The 25,832-nt window shown below is 33.6% G+C and overlaps 1 protein-coding gene across 1 annotated transcript; it reads left to right on the top strand.

Moving 5' to 3' along the window:
• Positions 1-10,036: 10,036 nt before the first annotated feature.
• Positions 10,037-11,798, top strand: LOC114195439 (esterase-like). Its single transcript, XM_028085912.1, has 5 exons — positions 10,037-10,365; positions 10,499-10,705; positions 10,800-10,969; positions 11,062-11,326; positions 11,416-11,798. Exons 1-5 carry the CDS (start codon positions 10,089-10,091, stop codon positions 11,670-11,672), a joined length of 1,176 nt encoding a protein of 391 aa, XP_027941713.1. The 5' UTR covers positions 10,037-10,088; the 3' UTR covers positions 11,673-11,798.
• Positions 11,799-25,832: the final 14,034 nt, after the last annotated feature.

Here is a 25,832-nt window from a genome sequence, read left to right as displayed (position 1 = left end):
TATTTGACTTTGAGAGTTTTTGCTGACTTGATCATCGGAGCCTTCTCTACAAGTAATCCCCACATGTTCCATCAAGTATCCGGTAATAAAAGCATGACGATCAAGACCAAGAAGTTTCCATCCGAGAAGCTCAAAGATTATACTAAGATGAGGTTCAAGTCTCATTATAATCTCATATTGTTCATATAAGAACAAAACCAAAGTAGAATTCCAAAAACAACCGGTGTCAAAGCCGTTACCTACATTACAGAATGATTACTTAAATTTTATTTATCATACAACACTATAAGAAAAATATATATTAGAGTTAGGTAAAGTATATTTTTATATTAATTTAATTTATATCAGTTTGATACTATAATGCTAATGACTATAATTAAAAAAAAGTTTTCGCATAAGACAAACAAACAAATTTGAAATAGATGAAGGAGATGAATGTGGAAAAAGGAGAGTATCAATGAAGGAGATGAAAAAAAAAAGTGTGACTCAAGAAGATGAGTGATGAGATTTAAATGAAAAATGAGACAAAAATTGTGAGTAAGGAGATTTATCTTCTTTAATATGAACCTTGCATGTACCCGACCCAACAAATATACTAAGTAGCATGGCCCGGCAAGGCCCATTCAACATTATTTACCTAAAAGTGGTTAAATAATATTCTAAGAGATATTTGTTGGTACAATTATTGTATATTAACAAAATATATAACTAAATCTCAATAGTTTGATAATTGTACTATACAAGTATGGTTAGTGTAAGACCCGAGAAAATTAAATAATTAAATAAATAATTATTTAATAAATACGGGCAATGGGAACCTTTATGACATTTAATGCTGAAAATTATTACAAGGAGCAATGGTAGCTCAAGTGGTTAAGCATATGAAGTGGTGTTAAAAGGACATGGATTCAAGTTTTATGTATGCCATTTGTGTTTTATTTTAATTATGTTATTATTTTAATAATATGCTTGACCATGGGGCATGGTATTATAATCCAAGAGGTGTAGGAATTATCACGAAACATGTATCGGTTGAATTGGTTGTGCATTCTCTATGAAATTGTTTAGTTGTGTGTTCGAACCTTGTCTTATGTAAAATAGGTTCTTTTGAATCAAGGAGACTATGCTACAAGGATTAGGAGAGGTATCAAAGTGGAGGCAATTCCTTTGGTGCAAGAAAGAAACCTCAAATCATTTTGGAGCAAAGGATCCAGGTTACGGGAGCTACGTTCTCTTGCTTTAATATGTCCAAGTGACCCAACCTGTTTAAGCCAAATTTATGGATTTTTGTATGAACCGTCTGGTGGTGAAGAACACTTTGCCAAGTGACACAAGCCAGATTGACTCGTTTTTAATGTTGTGGTGGTTTTTGGGCTATTTTGATCTGGGGATAAGGGATTGTTAATTGAGAATGGAATGTTGGATGTTAATATTGAGCGAATTACGAGGTAATTGGAATTAATTGGACGAAATTGGTATGAACAACTTAGGGTTTTGGAAAAAATAGGAATTTGATGTTTTGGAATTAATTGTTGGTTGAAGTGTATTGAAAATTTATTGGATATGCTTTAGGTTGAGTAATGATACAACTACAAGTATAATTTCTTGTTCAATCGTGGAAATAGACATAGAGGCGCAGTTGGAGATTTTTGGGAGACTTTACAGGTGCAAGGGAATTCTGAGTTTCTCCTAGAATTGCATTCACTGCCTAGCAGAACATTACTTGCCGCTAGGCGCCAACGTAGAGAAAGTGACCTTGCGCCACTGTGAGGTGCAGTGATGGGTCTGGAATCTTTGTGAGTCAGATGAATGATAAATGTGGAATTTAGGGATTTTTTTGGACAGAGGACTAGGATAATGAGTAAATGGATGAAAATTTGTAAGGATTAATTTGTGGTTTGAATTGTAAATTAGAGGAATTGTGATATTAAAAATAGTATAGGATAGTAACTAAACCAGGATTATGAATGGAGTTGGTTGCAAAACGAGACTTAGGAATTTGTGATATCTTTTGGGTGTCCTAAGTTAGCATATAGTTCAATTCAAGCGTTAAAATTGTAGTACAATGTGGCAGCGGACTAAAAGGATAACTAAGTAAGGTTGCGTCAGTGTGGTTACTATACTTGAAGAGAATAGGCATTGGTTATCAGTTGAGAAACGAAATGTTAAGTGTAAATACATGAGATTATATCAACACATAGCTAATTGATGCACATGAGTTAATATATGATGATTGGGAACAATGTTGACAATATCTAGCTAGGATGGCTCATAATGATGGGTGAACATGTGGCGATCCCAAGTTGTGGCATGGTGAGTTAGTACTAGTGTGAATGTGTGAGTTGTGGCTCGTACAGAGGGTCTCCACTTGATTAGGGAATTGCGGGTGATGGCCAGTATTGTACTAATCTTGTGTTGAGAGTACAAATTGTGGTTCATATTGGGAACTCCATCTTGCGTTATGAATTGTAGTTCGTAACTTGATAGCCCACACGTGTATCTACGAGTTGTGGCTTGTAGATGGTGGAACCATGAGTTGTGACTTGTGGCAGTAAAAGGCACAATAAGGTCATCATCTGAAGATGTAGAACGTGGATAAACATGGTGGTGGCCATGCTTTATGAAATCAGGGGATACTCCTATCAATGTGTATATACTTTTTAATTGTGATTTTATATACATTTGTATTATAGCTCACCCTATCTGTTTGTGATTGGTGATGATCGTGTAATTTGTTACACGAGAGCAAATGATGTTGTAGGTAGTGTTGGTGAGGCAAAGCGTCAGAGCAGGGCAACATGGGGATTTGATTTTATAGTTATTCTATTATTACGTAACTCGATTTTTATTTATCAGTTTTAGAGATGTAAACTTTGAGTTGAACTTATGTATTGAATCTTTGCACGTAATAAACTTTGAAATTTTCCCGCGTTTTGGGAAAGAGGCATTATAATAAATGTAGTTTTGATTTTCTATATTATTTTATTCTAGTTTAAATTAGTAATATCTGGCTAGGATGTTACAATTAGTCCTCGGCCTTTTGCAAGCCCTTAGGTCAGATACATTTCCATCCCGTTAAGTAAGGGCAAATATAAGCCTTCAAACAGAATAAACCTTTGAGAAATCGGATGGTTGATTCACTTTTAAGACAAAGTATTTATCAACCCCCTATAGGAGCCTAGGTCGACTACCAATCAGTCTTGCCAGGACAACATTGAACGTAATCAACAATACCCGGTAAGTGACCAGTAGTTGGATACTTTTCGGTAAAATAGTAAGTATGCGACCATTTATCATCAAAAAGACTTAGCTGAAAAAGTTCAGTTAGGCCTCCCAGGAATTGGGCCTCTAGCATAAATTATCCATATTCCGTGAAGCCAAACCAATGTGTTGTGTAAATATACATATATATATATATATATATATATATATATATATATATATATGAACCTTCCAAAATTGAATAATACCACTCTTGAATTTAACCCCAAGTCAATTCTACTCCACGAACTCCAAAATAATAGTCAATTCTTCTATGATTTTCCCAAACCAAGTCTTATACCAATTAGTTCCTAAGACCTCCAATTCACTATATGGACAACCAAGTTTTCCCCTATGAACCCACCCTTAATATGTGTTTAATCCAAAGTACAATCAAAACAACTAGAACTTATACAAAACATAATCATGCTTCAATTCAGGTCACTTTTAGACTTATCGTTAATCAATAACTACAATCTTTTTGTCCCCCCCCACTCACCATTAACTAAATTCAAGTTTAACCTCAATTACAATCACCTTTACATTTATTAACCCACAACTATCATATAATTTACCTATTATTACATTATCCCTGCCTAAGCTAATGTAATCTCAACAGAATTCCAATCCTACACCCCCTTCGTATCACAAAACACTTACTACCCACAATGTTACACTAGCGCTTGATTGCAAACTAGGTGCCGCCAGGCAGTGCATCCAAATTCTGGGAATTTCCAAGAGTTCTTCAACACATGTTTGAGCCCTAAATCTCAATTACCCTTCCGTTCACCCATTCTCATTCAATAACCTTCAATCAAGTATTTTACTTGCACATATAATCATCATAATTCAACCTTACAGGGTTTCATTACATTTTAAATCACAATTATTTCCTAGACTCAAAATCCTTAATCATTCAACCCCAATATGCATACATGCCCTTATTCGTGCAATTACTCCAAACTTACACCCATTTTAATAATCACAAGCATCCAATATTCAACCAACAAATAAGGCTCATATAAAACCCAAAACGACCCAAATTTGCTCACATCACCTGGTGGGTATTCATCGCCGCGAGGCGGTTCATGTAAAAACCTAGAAATTGGGTTAGGTATATGGCACCGTGTGGCAGCTAATTCATGCCGCTAGGCAATTTTTGGTAGGAACCCATAAATTCATTGCAATTCACATGAGTCATATCACGGACCTTCAAGGCTATCAGGCGGTTTCTGGAAAATTTCTAAAAACACAAAATCAATCTAGATAATTCAAGGATCAAAGGCTCTCATACAATTCATACAACACGTAATCCAATAACGACAGATTAAAGCACGAAAACACAACTACCTTAACCTAGATTCCTTACTCCAATGTACCTTGAGGATTCCTTGCACAAAGCAATTGCCACCTCTTCGAGACCTCTCCTCACCTTTGCATAAAGTCTCTCCATGCCCTCATTTCTCACGTTCTGATGCTCTCAAGACTCGCCTTAGCCGCCCACATGAATTGCTATTTTCAAAACCCACTCTCTAATAACAAATGGTTTCTTAACTATGCCTTAACTAAGATTAATGGCAAAAAGGATCCTATTTAGCATCAACCAAGGTTTGAACACACAACCACACAATTACAAAGCAAGCGTACAACCATTTCAACCAATTCATGTTTCATGATAATTCTTACACATCTAGGATAATATTATCATGCTCCATGGTCCCACATATTTTTAAAATAATAAAATAATTAAATTAACACACTAGTGGCATACATGAGACTTAAACCCAATTCCTCCCATAATGTTTGGACATTCAATTAAATTCTCCATTTTCTTGTCAATATTCTTTTCCTTTTCTTTGTTAATGTTTGGACATTCAATTTTGATATGTCCTTGTTTACCATAATTATAATAAGAGAAACTAGGAGTGTTATTTGAGTCATTTTGTTTAGAGTTGTACCTCTTTTGATTACCATTGTTACTTTTTCTCTTGAGATACTTCCCAAACCCTTTAACCAATAAATTCAAGTTCTCATTGTCACTTGATTTAGCCACATCTTCCTCGGGTTCATCACTTTTTTAGTGCTAGTCTTCAAGGCAATATTGTTTACCTTTTTTCACTTAAGTTTTGCTCATTCAACCCATGCATCTCAATTTTTGGCTCCCTTAGCTTGCCAAACAATGCAGTTGTGGTCATAGTGGATAGACCCCTTGATTCTAATATGGCAATTACCTTTGGTTGCCAACTTCTATCAAGACACTTTAGCACTTTGATGTTTAGCTTTTCTTTATCAAACTCTTTACCAAACTAATGAGATGGTTGACAATGTGAGTGAATCTCTTTTTGCATTTCAGCAATTGATTGTCCTTGTTGCATCTTGAATAGCTTGTATTCTTATACCAAAACATGCTTCCTTGCTCTTTTCACATCACTTATTCCCTCATGTGTGACTTCAAAGACATCCCACATGTCTTTTTCACTTTTGCATTGAGAGACTCTAAAGAACTCATGCATATTCAATGAAGATGAGAGAATGTTCTCTATTGTACAATCATATTGAGCATGCCTTCTTTCCTCCTCTGTCCATTCATCTCACGGCTTATCAACCTACTTGTTATCAACATGTTTAGGAGTGTAAGGTCCATTCAAAATTGCATCCCAAATACCTTGGTTAATTGATTCATTGAAAATTTTCATTCAAATTTTCCAAAACTGGTAATTAACACCACTAAACATAGGTGGCCTATGTATAGAGGCACCTTCTGCTAAAGGAAGCTTGTTTTCGGCCATCTCAAAACAGTTTAAATCAGTTTTAGGATCAACTTGAGTAATTTTCAAGAATCTTGCTCTAGATACCAATTATAAGTATTGAAATGGGTAATTAGCCAAGAAAGGGGGTTGAATTGGTTTTTGAAAACTTTGCTTACTTTAAAAAACTTAAAAACCCTTTGTATTGAATCAAATCAACCACAAATTCATACTACAATTGCTCCTGGACATTACACTTTCAATAGGCTATAAACAAGGATAACATATTGATTTCATTAAACAGATAACTATGCAATGTAAATCAACATATCAAAATATCAAAACAATTGATTGAAATACTGGAAATTCTATGGAATTTCAAATTTATAGTTTAACTGAAAAATAGCTTGAGAGACTTATCAAGATTGATTCAAATAAGCAATGCAGATATGAGCCAAGCCTCTGGTTATGCCAAAACATACAAGAACAATTAAAGATTATACAATTCAAATTTCTTGAAACTTTAAAACATAAACCAAGACAGAAGGGATAAAATCAAGAACAAGGACACAAAGTTTTTATACTGATTCACTCAAATCTAAGCAACATCCAGTTTGTCAAGGCAACCTGCGCCCGACTTGCACTATATTAAAAGATTTACACAATCCACTGGATTACACTTTTAAAATATAAAAAAATACAAACCAAGACTCTTGAATCTCATAAGAGTCTCAACAAGTACAACAAGATCACATATGCAGACCTGGAAAACCACCAAGTAACACCTAGAAACTAGAGAAAGATCAAATCTAGATGAAGGCTCTCCTTAGCCAACCAAAGCTCTTTCTCCAAGTTCTTAAACCAAGAAAAATTTCTCCAAGCAGATTAAAGATCAATAACCAACAACTAAACTTTTGTATCTTCCAGAGATAAAGAGATTTTTCAAGAATATTGAATGATTTTGCGCTCAAAATGGTAAGTCTTAACATTGTCTCTGAAAAACCAGCCAATCTGTTAGCATATTCAACAAATTGATTTTCCATTCAATTTGTTGATTTCACTTAACTTGAGTGAAATCAACTGATTAAAAAATAATTCAACTGATTGAATATATAACAAATAAAACTATTGCATATAACCATTTAACTTGTTAAAAAACCATTCAACAGGTTAAAAGACACTAACTAAACCCTAGACATTTATACAATACGAAATGGTCTACACTAAGAGCACCAATCTTCAAGGGTTTTGTTCTTCATGTGAAGTCCAAATTCAACACACATTCCAAGCTTGATTAACATGTGAATCTTCAAGTCTTCATATCTTCAACACTTTTTCATAACTTCATCACGTCTTAATGCAATGGCTTCATATATCTTCATCAAATCTTCAAGCATTAATTCATTTGTGCTAACATGTTGTTCTTGTGCTTATGTGTATTTCCTGGTATGATTTTAGGTCTACAAGTGGGATTCTTGCAATGTAGGGGTCTAGGTTATTGTGGAACTAAAAAATCTTAGTGTTTTGCTTTATTCAAAAGTGTAAATTTTGAGGAATTTTGTAATTATTTTGATATAGTGCATGATTAGGCTTAGGTTGTCTTAATAAACTAGATGTAGCTCAGTTATTGAGTGAACTAGTATAAAAATTAGGGTGTGATCCTCTCTCCTTTATTTTATTCTACATTTAAATCTCAAGAAAACTCGTTAACTCAATTTAGACGTGTTTTTATGTTATATGATAATATAACTAAATTGCATATATCAATTTGAAACAATCGTGTGCTTACATAATTTTCCAGAATATGAGTTGATTGTTTTTATATTTCAGTATGTCGAATCATATTGCATGAACAAATTAATTTGTTCTTTATGTTTTCAATCGACTGAAATGTGTGGTTCTACAACTAAACAACTCTGATTTATTGGTCAACTGAATTCGAATTCAGAGGGTTTTATAAGTTTTAGTTGGGCATGATTTTTAGTACTCAACCAATTTAACCCCTCATTCTTTGCTAAGAAAGACATTTTAAACCTACATACAATGCCTATAAGAAAATCCTATACTATTAGCGCATCATACAAGGCCCAAAATAAACCTAATCTACTAAAAACTCACTAATGATCCATGATAATAAGTGAAGTGATGTAACTTTTGACTTGGTGATCTTAAATACAAACCACAACATCACAAATTTGGACTATAATAAAATGAATCTCTAAACTCCTAATTATCTTTATAAAAAATGACATCATTTTATTTTCTTAAATCGAATACTAACATAAAAATTAAACCAAACCATGTGAAGACAAGAAACAACATTGTTTGGTAACGATAATTAAGGTTGAGGAGTTAACTTCTCTTAATGTCCAAGCTCGAGGTGTTGTGTTTGAAATTGTAAAATCAAACTGACACGCAATCTTTATTGTTAGTAGGGACTCATTTGAAAAATATAAATAATTTTAGAAAAATAGGTGTTTAGTCCTTAACTTTGATATGAAAATGGAATTTGTTCCTTACCAAAACTTTGATACATTTCATGTGTGGGGATCAAAATGTATCAATGTTTCAAACATGAACGAATCTCATTTTTACATCAAAGTTCAGGAACTAAAAATATATTTAACCCATAAATTTAACATTTAACAAAATGAATTTTTTTCTTAAAAAAAACCTGGTTAAAAATACCTAAATTTATGGTTTGCTTAAAACTTAATTATGTCATTCTTTATGTTTCGTACGTAAGATAATAAACATGTGAACTCACTTGACGATAAAACCAAATGATAGATACTCATTTGAAAAAAAAAATAAAAAATAAACACTCTAAAGTAATTTTTTTTAATATGAGTTAAAACTTAATTAAGAAGTTAAGATTATTATAATAATAATCATCAAATAATTAAAAGTACAATAATTTATTGTTTATTAATAAAAATGAAAGAAAAAAATGTCATCATTTTGACGGAAAAATATTTATATGGCGATGTATATATGCGTGCATAAACATTATAATATATAATAGACACATGAAAGTGATATCTATAAAATATAGTAAGATTTATTTCTGTCAGCTGTCGTTGTTCAAAATACGTCCCCCCAAGTCAGAAATCCTCCTATGAATTAATTGCGGGAATTAAACTCTCACCTAAATAATAAATAGAAACTCCATAGTCCATTTTAGCCCAAGTGGACAATTCATGAACAAATAAGATACATCAAATAGTCAACCTTTTGTTTGGCGCGCGCATATATATATATATATATATATATATATATGAAAATTATGTTTTGACAAATTGTTTTTTAGAAAATTGATAAAATTATTATAAATGGAATTAAAAATAGATTATAATTTTATTTTTTAACCAAAATAAAATAAAATCATAAAATAATATTCTTTTACTTAAATTAATTGTCAAAAATTTATCTGAAAAAACTTTGGTAACCTATCACTTCATATATATTATATATATATATATATATATATATATATATATATATATATATATATAATCACTTCCTATATATGATATATATGTATGTATGGCTTGACAAATTAATAGTAATCTCTCATAGACTTTGTTTGTTTTGAAAAGTGAATTTAAGGGGTTAAGGAAAAAAAATATGAGGGAAAGTGATGGAAAAAGAAGGATCACTAAAAAAGAATAATTTACCTTCTTAATATTAGCTACGGTCAAATGTGGGTGATACTAAATATTGATTTCCTCATAGTAAATTGTAGTTGATTGATATAGTAATGAAATTTCTTTTTATATTAATATATTTAAAAAATAATTTGTAAATTAATATTTTAAAAATTATTTTATGTAAAAAAATATTTAAAAAAATACAAAATAGAATGAAAATAAATGTAAATATAATATTTTAATAATTAAAAAGGTTATATTTTAAAATAAAAGTATATATTAAAAATTATATTTTGTTCTTTCCCTGTCATGACATGCGTTTTTCTTCTTAAATCTCATGCTTCAGTAGACGAAAGTGTAGCTCGTTTCCATCCTCACATTTCCCTTTAAATAATGGAAACAAACCAATGGATATGAGTAGAAGAAAAAGATGATAATGGAGTTTTGTACCCTTACCAAGCTATTTCACAACCCTCTTGTGTCTGCACTTGCACTTTTGTGCATTGCTACAACTTCACTCAACCCTGCAACGGCCTCAAAACGCTGTGATTTCCCTGCCATCTTTAACTTTGGAGCCTCAAACGCTGATACTGGTGGGTTGGCTGCTTCCTTCCCTTTTGCTCAACCAAAATCACCCAATGGGGACACCTTTTTTCACAGACCTGCTGGAAGGTTCTGTGATGGCCGACTCATCATTGATTTCATGGGTAAAATTCATTATTTTCTCTGCCATATAATTTACGTGTGTAATGGTGTTTACGATCAGGTACTACACATAGCACGTGTATATATTACGTTTATGAACATTTTGATCATTGTCACTTAATTTTGTAATTTCAGCACAGAGTTTTGGACTCCCTTTTCTCAGTCCATACCTTGATTCAATGGGGTCCAACTTCTCACGTGGAGCAAATTTTGCGTCAGCAGGATCAACAATCAGACTCCAACAAGCGGCAGGGCAGTTTAGAACCAGTCCTTTCAGCCTTGGCTTGCAGTACCAGCAATTCGAACGTTTTAAACCTAATGCAAAGTTCATTAGGGGCCAAGGTATATTAATAATTTCAAATGGAAAATTTTGCAGCTAATATACATGACTCTTCAACAATGTTATGGAATGTTTGTTTTTATCTTTTCTTGGCAGGTGGGGTGTTTGCAGCACTGATGCCGAAAAAAGAATACTTTGATGAAGCTTTGTACACATTTGATATAGGTCAAAATGATCTTACAGTTGGTTTTTTAGGTAACATGACTCTTCAACAAGTTAATGCGTCTGTACCTGATATAGTATCGAACTTCACATCAAATATAAAGGTAGTTGCATAATAAATACCCTTTCTACCTATATTTCTACGTAGTAGATTTCAGAATTTATCATGCTAAGTTCTCGAACTTTTGTGGTGAAGAACATATACAATTTGGGGGCTAGATCATTTTGGATTCACAACACTGGACCTATTGGTTGTCTTCCTTTGATTTTGACCAATTTTGAATCTGCTGAAAGGGATATGTATGGTTGTGCAAAGGCATACAATGAAGTGGCTAATTCTTTTAACCAAAATTTGAAGAAAGCCTTGGCTCATCTTCGTAAGGACCTTCCTACGGCTGCAATTACATATGTAGATATCTACTCTGTTAAGTACTCTCTTTTCAGAGACCCAAAGAAATATGGTGAGAGCCAAATTAAAATAACATTATCTCATTATCCTCAAACTTATCAAAAATGTGTTTCACTAATTGAAACTTTTATTAATTTCCAGGATTTGAGCTTCCACATGTTGCTTGTTGTGGCTATGGAGGGAAGTACAACTTCAGTAATAGTGTTAGCTGTGGAGGAACCACTAAGGTCAATGACAATGATATTTTTGTGGGTTCTTGTGAAAGACCATCAGTTAGAGTGATATGGGATGGGATCCACTACACTGAAGCAGCTAACAAAGTTGTCTACGATCAAATCTCTTCCGGGGCTTTCACAGATCCACCCATTCCATTGAATATGGCATGTCGCAGAAAATAGACAATACACCAATGACCTCTTCATATGTTTATCATTGCGGTCCTCTGTCCTTTATAATAAAAATATAATGTACTTTCTCTCAAATTTAATTCTACTAAATTATAGACATGTTTAATTTTGTTTTAATATGTCTTCGTAACTTTTACCAATTTGATTTCATAATGAAAATTATAGAATAGTGTCCGATGTACATCCTTCTATACAAAAAATAAATTATTCCTGCAATATTATATAAATTATATGCAAGCAATGAAAAAAAAACAATATATATATATATATATATATATATATATATATATATATATATATTCTACAGACATATCTTTTGTATTTGCAATATGAAGAGTTAGAAGAAAAATTAACTTTTTATACAAAGTTTAACACAATAAATGCAAATTAATAATATATATGTGCAAAGATTAAAAAGTTGCATTATTAAAAGGTCGTACTCCTTAAAGATTATAGTAATAACGATCATTTCTAGAAAGTCTTGTATAAAAGTTAAGTTGTTAAAATGTTCAAGAATATAACTACAACAAAAACACTTTAAATATAACTTATTAATCAACAGTTTTGTGTGTAATTATTATTGGGAATCCAAGTGAGTCTAAGTCTCACATTGTGTAAAAAATGAAAACGTTGAGCATCATATAAGGATGAAGATTCATAAACTCATTGTCTTAAGGTTTTGGGTTAAGAGTGGTGTCAATCTCTTATATGTGGGTTGGGCTCATATCACATTAGTGTTATATCTCCTTGGTGATCCTCTCTCCAAAGATCCAACAATGGTATCAAAGCCTGGTTCGTGTAGTGACCGGACGAATGCTTGTATCGAAAGTCTTCTTGACAGTGGGTTAGGTAAGCGTGTCTCGTTAAGAAGAACGACGGTACGAAAAAAGGGGTACTCGGTACTTAGCTCAAGGGAAGTACCAATGTGAAGGGACTCACACTTGAGAGGGAGATTGTTGGGAATCCAAGTGAGTCTAAGTCCCATATTTAGTAAAAGTGAAAAAGTTGAGAATCATATAAGGATGAAGAGCGATAAACTCATTGCCTTAAGGTTTTAGGTTAAGAGTGGTGTCAATCCCTTATGTATGGATTGGACTCATGTCTCATTGGTATCATATCTCCCTGGTGATATTCTCTCGAAAGACCCAACAATTATAATCATGAATGGGAGTGTGCAAAACCTTTGTATTATTCATGTTGTGAAGTTATGCACTTACAAGCAATCTATATATTATTCCCTCATTGAGAGTTAACTTTCTTTAAACATACACTAGTGCAGATTATGCTTTTTACCTCGCCTTATATGCCTCGGTTGGCCAGGAACCGAAGCATATAAGGGCACGGTGGCATTTTTACAATTCCAAGCAACTTTTATGCCTTGGTTCAGTTAAAACCCGAAGCAAAATACGGTTATAAGCTTCGGTTTGCCCAAAACTAGTGCCAAAAGCTGTTATATGCTTCGGTTCCAAAGACTCGGAGCCAAAAATGGGGCTGCATTTTTCAAAAATGCCACTAGCCGTTAGGTGTTTGGCCTCGGGTGGCAGTTAACCGGTGCCAAATACTCTTATATGATTCGGTTGTTAGAGGAACCGGGTCATAGGGTTTATTAAGGGCACAATTTCACGAACCCCTTTTCTCTTCTTCTTCCCCGCGCCTCTCTGCAACAACTATATTCTCTCTCCGCTGCAACCATTGCCACCACACCTTTCGGCCACTGCAACCACGTGAACCCTTGTGCTGCACCTCCATTTCCTGCGTCGTCTCTCTCTCATGTCTCTCTCGTATCTCTCTCTTCACTCTCTCGTCTCTCTCTCTCTTCACTCTCTCGTCTCTCTCCCTGCCACCGTCGATGCCACCACGTTCCTCCGGCCACTGTCGCGGCGTCGTCTCCGCTGGTGCTGCACCTCTATTTCGTGCACAACCATTTCGTGCTCGGCCATTTCGTGCACCTCCTTCTCGGTTTTTCCGACAACTATCGTATCGTCGTTCCTCCAAGGTAAGTTTCCAACTCGTTTTTGTTTCGTTTTCCATTTTGTATATATTAATTTTCAATTTCGATTATTGCAAGTATTGATTTTCATTGGAATTGAAATTCTTTTGATTGTTTGTATATACTATGAGTTAGCCTTAGTTTCCCGTTTGAGATTCAATACAAAAATTATGTATTGTCCCCGAGTTTTCATTTTGAAGAAACTACATTTTTTTTAAATTAGATATAAAGGGATACAATACTAATAATTTAAATGTATTGAATCTTGAATTGTCTGATTGGATAGTTTAAGAAGATTAATCAATTTCTAGTAATTTATTAGTGCGTATATATTTTAAAATACATATCTTAAAATTCATGAATATTTGTCAATTGTGTTTTGTATTGATCTTTGGGTGCATATTTGATTGTGCTTTATAATCACTTTCATTTCGTGTATCCTGAAGGGCAATGCGAAATGCTAGCAAAATTTCATGAAATTTAAGATATGTACCAATAAAATAAAGAAAGTGAATCTTCTTAAATGGGATAGGGTCACACTTTGATTACGACGTGAGCATTGATTCAAAGCTTACGACGAGATTGGATTAATTTACCACGTATCAACGCTGAGTATGAGAATGGAGTAAAAGAATTTATAAAATTTGCGCAACGTTATGAGGGGAGAAGTGATGATGATGTGAAGTTCAGATTTCCTTGTGTCAACTGTTTGAAGGGGAGAAAATTGAATGCAACTCAAGTTAGGGAATATCTTATTTGTGATGGTTTCCTTAGAAGTTATACAATATGGACATGGCACGGCGAATTAATAGACTTTCCAACTGTTTCTCAAACTGAACATGTTGTCGATTCCACCATGAAAGAGCGACGAGAAGAGCGATGTGAAGAGCGAGTAGAAGAAGACAATATGAGGGACATGATACGGGATGTTGGCGATGCCTGCTGATGTAGAAACTCCATTGTATGTCGATTCAACTAAGTTCATGTGATTATCAACGGTTTTAAGACTTATGAATTTGAAAATGACCAATGGTTGGACAGATAAAAACTTCACAGAATTGCTCGTGCTCTTGAATGAAATGCTTCCTGAGGGAAATACTCTACCCACTCGAAACTATGACGCCAAGAAAATTCTTTATCCGATGGGTATGGAGTATAAAAGGATACAAGCATGTCCTAATGATTGCATATTATACGGAAAAGAATTTGAAGATTTGAAAAAATGTCCAAGTTGTGGTTCATCACGGTACAAGCAGAAAAGAAATAGTGAAGATAGTGGTCAAATAGAGAAGGATCTACTTTGAAAGTAGTTTGGTACCTTCCAATCGTGTCCAGGCTTAACCGTTTGTTTGCAAATCCTAAAGACGCTAAAAACCTTAGATGGCATGCAATTAAGAGAAGATGTGACTCCTTCGTAATCCAACTGATTCAATGCAATGGAAAGATATTGATAAGGAATTTCCCAAGTTCGGTGAAGAATGTAGAAATATTCGTTTTGGTTTAGCTACCGATGGGATGAATCCATTTGGCAATTTAAGTACAAACCACAGTTCTTGGCCCGTTATATTATTCATTTACAACTTATCTCCTACACTCTGCATGAAGAGAAAATACATGATGTTGTCTATGATGATATCTGGTCCAAAGCAGCCTGGGAATGACATAGATGTATATCTCAATCCTTTAGTTGAAGACTTGAAGTTGTTGTGGGTTGATGTTGTTGAAGTATTTGATGTTGTTGCTTCTGAAACTTTCATGATGCATGCAATGTTATTTTGCACCATTAATGACTTTCCAGCTTATGGTAATTTGTCAGAGTATAGTGTCAAGGGTCATAAAGCATGTCCTATATGTGAAGAAAACACTGCATCTCATCAGTTGAAAAACGGAAGGAAGACTGTGTATCTGCGCCATCGAAGGTTTTTACAAGCTAATCATCCTTATCGAAGGTTAAAGAAAGCATTCAATGGACATAAAGAGAATGACAAAGCACCAACTCCATTAACTGGCATTCAAATTCATGACAAAGTTAATAAAGTACATCATGTATTTGGTAAATCGTCCAAGAAGTCATCTGCATCAAGCCCTTGGAAGAAAAAATCAATATTCTTTGATCTTCCATATTGGTCGAAGTTACAAGTTAGGCATTGCATAGATGTCATGCATGTAAAGAAGAATGTGTGTGATAACTTGATTGGTACACTACTTAACATTCAGGGAAAGACAAAAGATAAAGTAAATGCTCGTTTGGATTTGGTTGAAATGAAGATCCGAGAAGACTTGGCACCAAGGGAGCTTGGATCCGAGAAGATAAGTTTTTGCTTATGTTTAAAGAGTGTCAAGGTACCTCAAGTATACTCTTCAAATATTCAGAGTTTAGTGTCCATGCAAGACTTGAAGCTTGTTGGCCTAAAGTCTCATGATTGCCACATCTTAATGCAACAATTGTTACATGTAGCTATTCGTGGAATTTTACCCAAAAATGTTAGACAAACTATAACGCGTTTGTGTGCATTCTTCTCTTCAATTTGTAGCAAAGTCATTAATCCTTTAAAGTTAGATGAACTTCAAGCTGAGATTGTTATCATCTTGTGTCAGCTAGAGATGTTTTTCCCTCCATCATTTTTTGACATCATGGTAGATTTTCTTATTCATCTCGTGAGAGAAATCAAGTTTTGTGGACCAGTATACTTAAGATGGATGTATCCCATTGTTTACAATTCCACTGTTCAAATGTAAGTGGGTTGACAATAAGAGTGGTGTCAAAATTGATGAATCAGGAATGACTCTAGTTGATTTTCGAAAAATGGGTTATCGAGACGAGCCATTTATCAGGGCACAACAAGCATCTTAGGTTTTCTATGTTAAAGATCATGCGTCTGAATATTGGTTTGTCGCTCTTCATGAAAAAAAAATAGATTGATCCTAATGAAGAGAATCTGAGTGATCTTAATATTGTTGTCACCCACCCATTTAGAAGAACAATCAATGTTGATGAAATCCCTCTAGTTGATGATGTACATGCAATTCAAGAAGATCACAATGAAGGAATATACATATGACCAATCAATAACTTTATGTGTGAATTTCTTATTCTTGTTAAAATTTAGTTGTTTTGTTAAATAATGTTTTATATATGATTTTATATGTTGCTTATTAATGTTTTGTTATGTTTTCATTTCACATATATATGGCTAAACATCATAGTTCATTAGAGGATCAAGCACTCGCTAAGAGACCCACCAAAGGAGCCACTAGGTTGAGACAACTCTTGATTAGAAAAGCTAATGGTCAGAAAACACCTGTTGATATTAACGTCGACACTAGAATGCCTAGTGGTCGTTATGCGGACGTCTTCAAAAGCTATTCAGGAATGTTGGCACAAGAGAGAACATCAATCCTTATTCCATCTTTTGATCATGTCACTAAAGTTGATCGGGAAATGATATGGCATGATTTATTGGTAACGAATATTAATGTTATTAACATTATACTTTGATTTTGTTGATAATATGTTAAATATTATTGATGACATTTTCTATATTGCAGCTAACATTTGATATTCCAAATGTGGCAACGCTAAACAAAATTGTTTGTCATCGGTGGCTGAGAAATTTCATGGTTTTAAGACCAAGTTGACGTCTAGGTATGTCTTTAGATCTAAAAAGGATAAAAATCCATTGTTGAAATACACTTGGATTGATGAAGACACATGGCGTCAATTTCTTGAGCTTCGCACATCTGAGGGATGACAAGTATGTTTATTTGAAATCATCAATTGCATAATCGATAATTATGCAAAATTTTAACTAATTCATAAAGTGGGTTTTATATGTTACAGGAAAAGAGAAAAAAGGCTCAAAGCATAAGTGTTCAAAATAGAAACCCGCACATATTATCTCGTGGTGGGTATAGAAAACTTGAAGAGAAGATAATGTTAGAAAAGAAAAAATCTAAACCCCCACCTTTTGAGGGTGAAGATACTGAGCCTTCTTCACCACCATCACGTCATCAAAAGTGGAAGTTAGCCCGTCTACGCACATCAGGAACCTACACTTCTGAATCTGCATGATAAATCTCCGAGAAAATTGTAAGATACAATTCTTATCTAAATAGCTCGTTCATGTTTTATATTGTATTTTTTTTATAAATTTTTGTCATGACATACTTGATGCTGCAATTGGACGACTTGAGCACCCTGGACGTGTGTGTGGTGCTGGATCAGGAGTCAGCATACGCCAATTTTTTGGTTCCTCTCTCATCAGTCTTCATCCAGTCATGATGCTGATTATGAAGAAAGAATGAAGGAAATGATCACTACGAGGGTGAGAGAAGAACTTATTCGCCAATTTGAGCATTATGGCATTCGTTCGCCAGTGGATCGTCTGCCAGAACTAGACCCATTTGTGCCTCCCACGGGTAAATTTTTTTTCTATAAGTTATGAATTGAATAAATGATATTTAATAAAATAATTGAATAACATTAATAAATCGTTGACTCTAACAGGTAGAAGCGGAAAGGGGAGTTGTTCAGCTCCACCCAGGGATGACATGGATGACACTCATCCATGTCAGCTGTATATTTGGGATGGTACAGAGAAAACGTTAGTGGCTCGTGGAAAAGTATTTGAGGCAACAACAGCTCTTCATGGCATGAAGTTATCAGAGGATGAGGTTAAGGTCACAGTAGAGGAGGTTCTCATGTTGTTTGCTTTAGTTCCTGTGCCAATAGATGAGGTATATACTGTGGCACATGTATTCCAATGTTTCCTCGTCTGGCCTAGAGATTTGGTTTTTTCTACCGCCCAGTACAGACTCTTAAACCCACCAATATACTAAATTTTAAGTTTACATGTTTATTATATTTAAACTTAAATTATATTCCATTTTAACTGAAATTGCATCAATATAGGAAAAACCTCAACCAAAGAAGATTATTCTCTCTTTGGACAATCCTCTTTGTGCATTGCTCCAACTTGCAGAAATCATAACTAATAAGCCGATGCAGGTTGCTTGGGATGCTAACATTTTTGGGAGAGACCTTGAGATCTCACTTTACTTGCATTCCCAAGATGTCTTGGAGCTTGCACGGGGACAAGAGGAATTGAATATTACCATTATTCAGTTATGGATGATGTAAGTCTTTCAGTCATTATATATAGTTATTTGATATATTTACCTATTTACTTATATCAAATCAATTTTATGTTTAGGTATTTGTCTGGTGTCACTGAAACTATGGGGCTGAATGATGTATATGGGTTTGTAGACCCCTAACTCACTCATGAAGGCAACAAGTTTGATGACATCCAATCATATGTGACCAAATGCTTTCAACGTGTAAAAGAAATTTGTTTTGTCCCTTATGTTGCTTGGTAAGTCATTTTTGTTAACTTATGAATATAATCTGTCATTCTATATAAAAGTATCCTAACTTATTCCCTTTATCATAGTTCAATTATTAGATATAACATGTTGTTAGGGAGATCAACGCTAAGTCAAAATGTCTTGCATCGTGTTCCCTCCAGGTTTGATATTTCTATCCATATATTTATAATTGTTTGATTTCACAAACAAACTGGCTCATATGAGTGCAGTTCCTATATAATGCAATGGATGACAACAATTGTGCGTGCTCGTATTACAACTAATTGAGACACGGTAATATATATTTGAATTAAAAAATTACTTTGCAATATACTGAAGTTTGATATACTAAATTTGTCCTTTTATATACTAACTTAACTTAATGTCTTACTTTGCAGACATTCAAGAGTCCTTTGCCAATTCCCTCGAAGTCCATAAAGTTTGGTAGGATAGCATGTGCAAAATTCATAATTCAAATGTACAATAGTATTGATTAGGATATATGTATTTGGATTGTGGATATTCCAATTATCTTTTAAATGTTTTTGGATTGTGGTTGTTTGAGAAAATATTTTTTTCTGGTTTGTGCTGGTCTGTGGAAAAATATGCAGGTTTAAATGTGGGATTTATAATAAAATAGAAATTTGATTTTAAAAATAATAGTAGAATAGGCCTTGGTTGCAACCAAGACCGAAGCAAAAAGGGCATATATGGCCTCAATTATTACCATAACCGAGGCCAAAGACTCTGCGAAATTTTTAATTAAAAAAATAATTTTGAACCTATGGCTTCGGTTCTCGCTGACCCGAGGCAGAAAACATACTCTATGGCTCTGGTTCATTTAGAATCGAGGCTTAAAAGCGCCTCTATAGCCTCAGGTGATAACCGAGGCCAAAAGGCACCCCCTTTTGGCCTCATCCCAATATGCCTCGATTCTAGACCCGAGGCAAAATGAGAAAAATAACCAGGGCAAAAAGCCCTTACTGCACTGGTGATATATATTTTGTCTTCGTAGTCATGAGTGAAAGTTAGAATACTTAGGTTCTTAATCTTATAGAGAGATTAAGAAGAGTTAAACCAAGAATTGTTAGAGGAAAAAGTTCAACACCCTTTTATTTTAATTAAGTGTTTAACACAACAAAGTTAAAGCATGAAGAAATTGTGTCTGATAGACACTAAAAAAAAACTATGAGAGTATATGCTTTGTTTAACAAATGATAAAGTATCATGCAAATACTTTTATTATGCTTGATAAGTGATTGATGATGATTAGACAATAAGTAAAATCAACATGCCTAAAAAAAGAAAATAAAGATTAAAAGAAATGTCAAATTCTTTCAAATCACCATTTAACTAGGATTTTCACCCCTCAACCCTATGATAGACTATAAGAAACAACCTAAACTTAAAAATGTATTAGCTCACATGAGAAATGGTAAAAAAAAAGGCTTAAGCAAGTTTAAAATGGTAAAAAGAATATAAGAAACATCTCAAATATCATAATCCATTTAAAGCTTAAAATATCACCATTTAAGACCTAAAATACAAGTTAGACTAATCTAAAATGTAAAACCTAAAATTGGATATGCAACTAACTAGACACATTCAAAATGATATAAGAAAGATAAAAATTGGGCCAACGATCAAAAACAACAAAAGACATAAAATCTAATATATGCAAACCTAAAATTTCACTACTTTGACACAAAAAAACCTAGCAACAGGCTAAAACAAAAACAATATTGATCTATCTAAACTACTTCTTACCTCAACAAAGTAAAGCATGAAGAAATTATGTCGTATAGACACTAAAAAAACTATGAATGTATATGCTTCATTTAACAAATGATAGAGTATCATGCAAATCCTTTCATTATGCTTGCTAAGTGATTGATTATGATTAGACAATAAGTACAATCAATAGGCCTAAAAAAGCAAAGAAAGCTTAACCTTGTGTTTGCATGAAGCATTTCAACAATGTTGAGAAATTGAAATGCACTGTATTTGAATTGCTTACAATTAAATTCCCTTCATTTTATAAATAACTTGTTTGGATAAAGAAATTGAAATACCTTACATCTCAATTTTTTGTTTGGATAAAATAATTGAATTTCTTGTGAAATAAAATTTCATTTTAAAACTATTTATTTTAGGCTTAATTATGTTTTGAGTTCATGATAAATTTGGAAACGGGATCAACGACAAAGATGGGTTAGGACAACCCAGATGGGTCGAGCTGACCTGATGACTCAGTCGGGCCGGGAAACCCAGATGGACTAGGTTGGGTCGGCTCAACGATCCGGATAAGATTGATTAGCCTAACGGCCCATACAGGCCAGTCATGCCTGCTAAGTTCGTCAACCCAGCTCGACCTAACTTGTATAGGTTGTTGGCCCGACTTGGACCCACTAGATCATCGGGCCCGCCCGACCCATCTAGGTTGTTGGGGTCGACGACCCATCTAGGTTGTCAAGCCTGTTTATGTCATTGGGCACATTCAACAAGTTTGTGTCATTGGGCCGGTCCGACCTGACAAGGTTGTCGAGCCGGTCGGTATTGCCTAGGTCGCTGGACCGGTCGGGCCCGTCTAGGTTGTCGGGTCGGTCAAACCCGACTAGGTCATCGGGTTGGTAAGGCTTGTCAGGTCAACGGGTCGGTCGAGTCGTTGGGCCTGCCCAACACGTCTGGGTCATCAAACCCATGTGGGTCGCCGGGCTCACCCACCTGTTCGACCTATATGTGTCATCAGGTCACCTCGGTCCGTCTTGGTCATCGGGCCTGATCGACCTGTTTGTGTTGTCAGGTCGGTCTGATCCGTTTAGAGTGTCTGGCCAACTTAGCCTGTCATAGTTGTTGGTTTTGCCGGGTCCGTTTGGGGTTGAGTTTAGAGTGTGAGGTTGAGTGAGAAGTATTTCAAATTCCACCTTTTTTAAGGGTATTTGAATTCCTTTGAATTTAGCTAGTTGAAATACTTCAAAAAAAATACATGCATTTTAAATGCTTTTTTATTTCTCTATCCAAACAAAACATTTCATTACAAAGAATTTCAAATTCTCCACATAAACACTGTAGAATTCAAAATAACCTAGTTGAAACTAATTATCAAAGCCACTATCACTACTCAACTCATTATAACGCACCAGACTAGCTAAAAATGTAAAACTGTATTAAAATCATCTACAAAAGTTTTAAATGGTTAAAGAAAGCTAAAGACTCTAAAACTCACTAGTAAAACGTAAGAAAATCATGTGAAGACTAGGCTAAAAACTAAAAATTTTAGTATAACAATAAAAGAATATGTAATGGAACTACCTAAGCAAGATTTAAGGGACAAAAGAACACCTAAAAGCAACTCAACAAACTCTACAAAAATTCACTATTGAGAACTTAAAATGTGTGCTAAAATAAGGCTAAACATGACAACTACACCAACCTAAAAAAGGAAAATGTAAAGTGTTTATCTAGACATGTTTTAAATGCTCAAAGACTATTAAAAATTATGCTTGAAAACAGCAAAGAAACCAAAATTTTCCATTGAAAATCAGAAAATGTACTACAACTAATAACAATGAACTAGAAAAAATGTTACTAAATTTAATGTCTAATGTTAACACTACCAAACTAGCAAAATAACTATGTGAACAAATTCTATTTCACCAAACTAGCCTAAAGTTGCACTTATATATTCAAAAGAACTAAGGATGCAAAATATGACTATGTGGACCTAGAAAAAGACTTATAATAGCAAAACAGAAATAGGACACTAAGAAAGTAGAAATGAATCCATATTCTAATCTAAAATAGTAAATGAAATCATATCTACTTAATCTATAAAACAAAAAATTGGCAACTAAAACTATGACAAGAATCAAAATCAAGCATGTAAACTAACTTCAACCTAGCTAAAATAGAATTTAAAAGGAAATTTGCTATCAAAAACGAAATCTACCTAACCTATACAATTATGCAAACTTGAAACAACAATTAAAGTTGTTAATAAAACTAAAATTACAATGAATGCTAAAATAGAACCACAATGCAACTTTAAGGATATGGTCTTCAAACATTTGACTGCACTGTTGTTAGTCATGCTACCCAACCTGTAGCACCTGCAAGATTAAAGTTACAACCAAAAAAAATGAAAGTGAATTTCTAGTTTAGTTAGAAAATTTGCAGAAATTCAGCAAAAAGTTAAAAGAAGACTTGTTAGTAAACATGTTGAAAACCTAAAACAATAAACTAAATCTAAATTTGAAATGAGAACATGATAAATGTCAACAAATAAAAATTAAAACTACAAAGTTTAATTGTCTAATGAAACTATACAATAAAACCAAAACTCACAATTTAAAGCAGCGAAATCTTAAATTAAAACATGTGGCAAGAGTAAAATATTAGTTAAGGTGAAGAAACAAATATCAAATGAAGAAAAGTGAACTACACCAAAAAAACACAACAACCTAAAAAATAACATACATGTTTAATTCTCTACCTTTACTCAATTCCACTGTTTGCTAATCGAAGTAACTTCTTTTACATCTATAGGTCAAAACAACTTGGCACAAAAGTGAATCAATGAACATTTGGACTTCTCTCAACTAAAACATCATTTGAAGTTAAAATGGCAAAAGTCAACTCTAGTCAAAGCTATCAAAATCAACCTCTCACTACTCCTAGAATTATGCAAATTTGAAATATCAAGCTAAGCTAGAAATATTAGCAATGCAATACTAAAAGAAAATATAAACAAAACTACTGACACAACTTCTAATTGGTACAAGAAAGTATAGGTGTAGTCTTAAACCCGATTTCCATACACCTTTATGCAAAACTTAGATTTCACTGAAACTTATGCAAATCAACTAACACATAAACATCCAAACATTGTCATCACCCCGACAACGGTGCCTCTTGATAAACCCTTTAGTTGCATAAGGATTCAGTCAATAATCGTAGTTTCCCCCTAATGAAATATAGGGAACTACCTAAATGTCAATCCAAAGAGATTGCAAATGTGTTGAGGGCATGAGTTTGTACTCATATAATTTCTATGGGGGAAAACTAACTAAAGTAGACTTATACACCTATTAAATTTAGATTACCTACATTAGCTAACCAAGATTATACTCATAATCTTATAAATGCAATATTAAACTACTAAAACAAATGATAACCTAGATACTCCCAACTCTAATATAGGCTAACTAACTAAAAGAATTCCTAAACACGATCCTATTAACTAGTAAAAACCTCAAAAAATATGAACTTAACACATCCCCACTCTTACCTTTTTCTGAATCGTGGCCAAAATAGAAATGAAAGCACATCCTAACAAACTCACAACTCACTACCTAAACACAATTCTGCATAATTCAACTGCATCAATCCTAGCTCAAAACTACAAATGGGCATCAAACATCCAATATCATGTTTCAAAAATTTTAGCAAGTTAAAATATCTTCAATCAATCAAAACCAAGTAGGAAACAATCAAGATCAGCAGCAAAAATCATATTTGACCTACCAAGACCAGTGTTTGCACAAAACAACTCAACGTCATTTAGGCTTGTGTTTATCTCTTAACAAAAACATGCAAAATCACAATTTCATAAATTTGAAAAGATTCTAATCAGTATTAGTCAATCCAGAACACACTCTAAATCAAATCACTAGGACTTCATCTCGGTTTGTAATTGTGGTCTGGTTTTTGGGTAGAATTAAGAAAACAGACAATTTAGGATCAAATACTCATGTACAATGGCAATTTATCAGGGTGAGTCAAATTTGGCTAAGTGGCTGGAACAAACAAGGCCTAGATCATATTTAGAATGTCATCCAAGATCAAGCAACACCAAAAAGAATCAATGCAAATTCTAAAATGCAACTCTATATGAATGCAACCGCACAATCAATAATTAAGGCTTTAAAGCTCTCAATGGTTAATCTTTGTCAAAACTCAAATTCTACTTCTCTTTCATGCAAAAACTACTTATGTCAATTGAACTAAAATGCAAAAAACTACTAAAAATCATCCATTCAAATTCAAAATCTAATGACACTCTAGCAGCCAAAAGCTAAAATTAACATACCAATCATCATGAAAATCTGTGAAGAGTTAGTAAGAAGTAAAACAAAACTGCCTAGACAAGTTTTAAAAGACACAAATACCCTAAAAATCAACTTACATAATCAAACTAAACCTTAAAACAAAATTTCACTATATAGACCTACTTTATGCCACTAAAACTAAGTAAAAACAATTACTCTAATTAAACCAATAATCGAACTCCTATGAATTATCCTAACAACTTTTATCTAGCAAAATGAAACCACCAAAACCAAGAATAAGAAAAAATAACAAACAAAACAAAATATCACTACCTAAACCTACTCAATGAAAACTACTGCAAAATGTTGAAGAAATCAACATTACTCTAATGTTGAAATAATAAAATGAATCTAAACAAATTATCTAAGAAACTGAAAATATCAAAGAACAATTCTAATTACAGGAAACAGGGAAGAAAAATAGAAATGTATACTCTAGAAAAATTAACTAAATGCAACAAGAATCCATACATCTATAATCGTGGAAGCTAGCTCTACACTATATTCTATCTACTTCTACGGCATGTAAAATGCAAGGTATCTATTTGAAAAAGACAAATTCTCTCAAATCACCATTTAACAAGGATTTTCACCACTCAACCCTATGATAGCCTACGAGAAATATCGTAAACTTAAAATTGTATTACCTCACATGAGAAACGGTAAAACAAATGCCTAAGGAAGTTT

This window comes from Vigna unguiculata, chromosome 8 (assembly GCF_004118075.2).
Source record: "Vigna unguiculata cultivar IT97K-499-35 chromosome 8, ASM411807v1, whole genome shotgun sequence".
In the NCBI taxonomy this organism is placed as follows: domain Eukaryota; kingdom Viridiplantae; phylum Streptophyta; class Magnoliopsida; order Fabales; family Fabaceae; genus Vigna; species Vigna unguiculata.
Note: the sequence above shows the minus strand (reverse complement) of the source record. Positions and strands in the feature narration are given on the sequence as shown.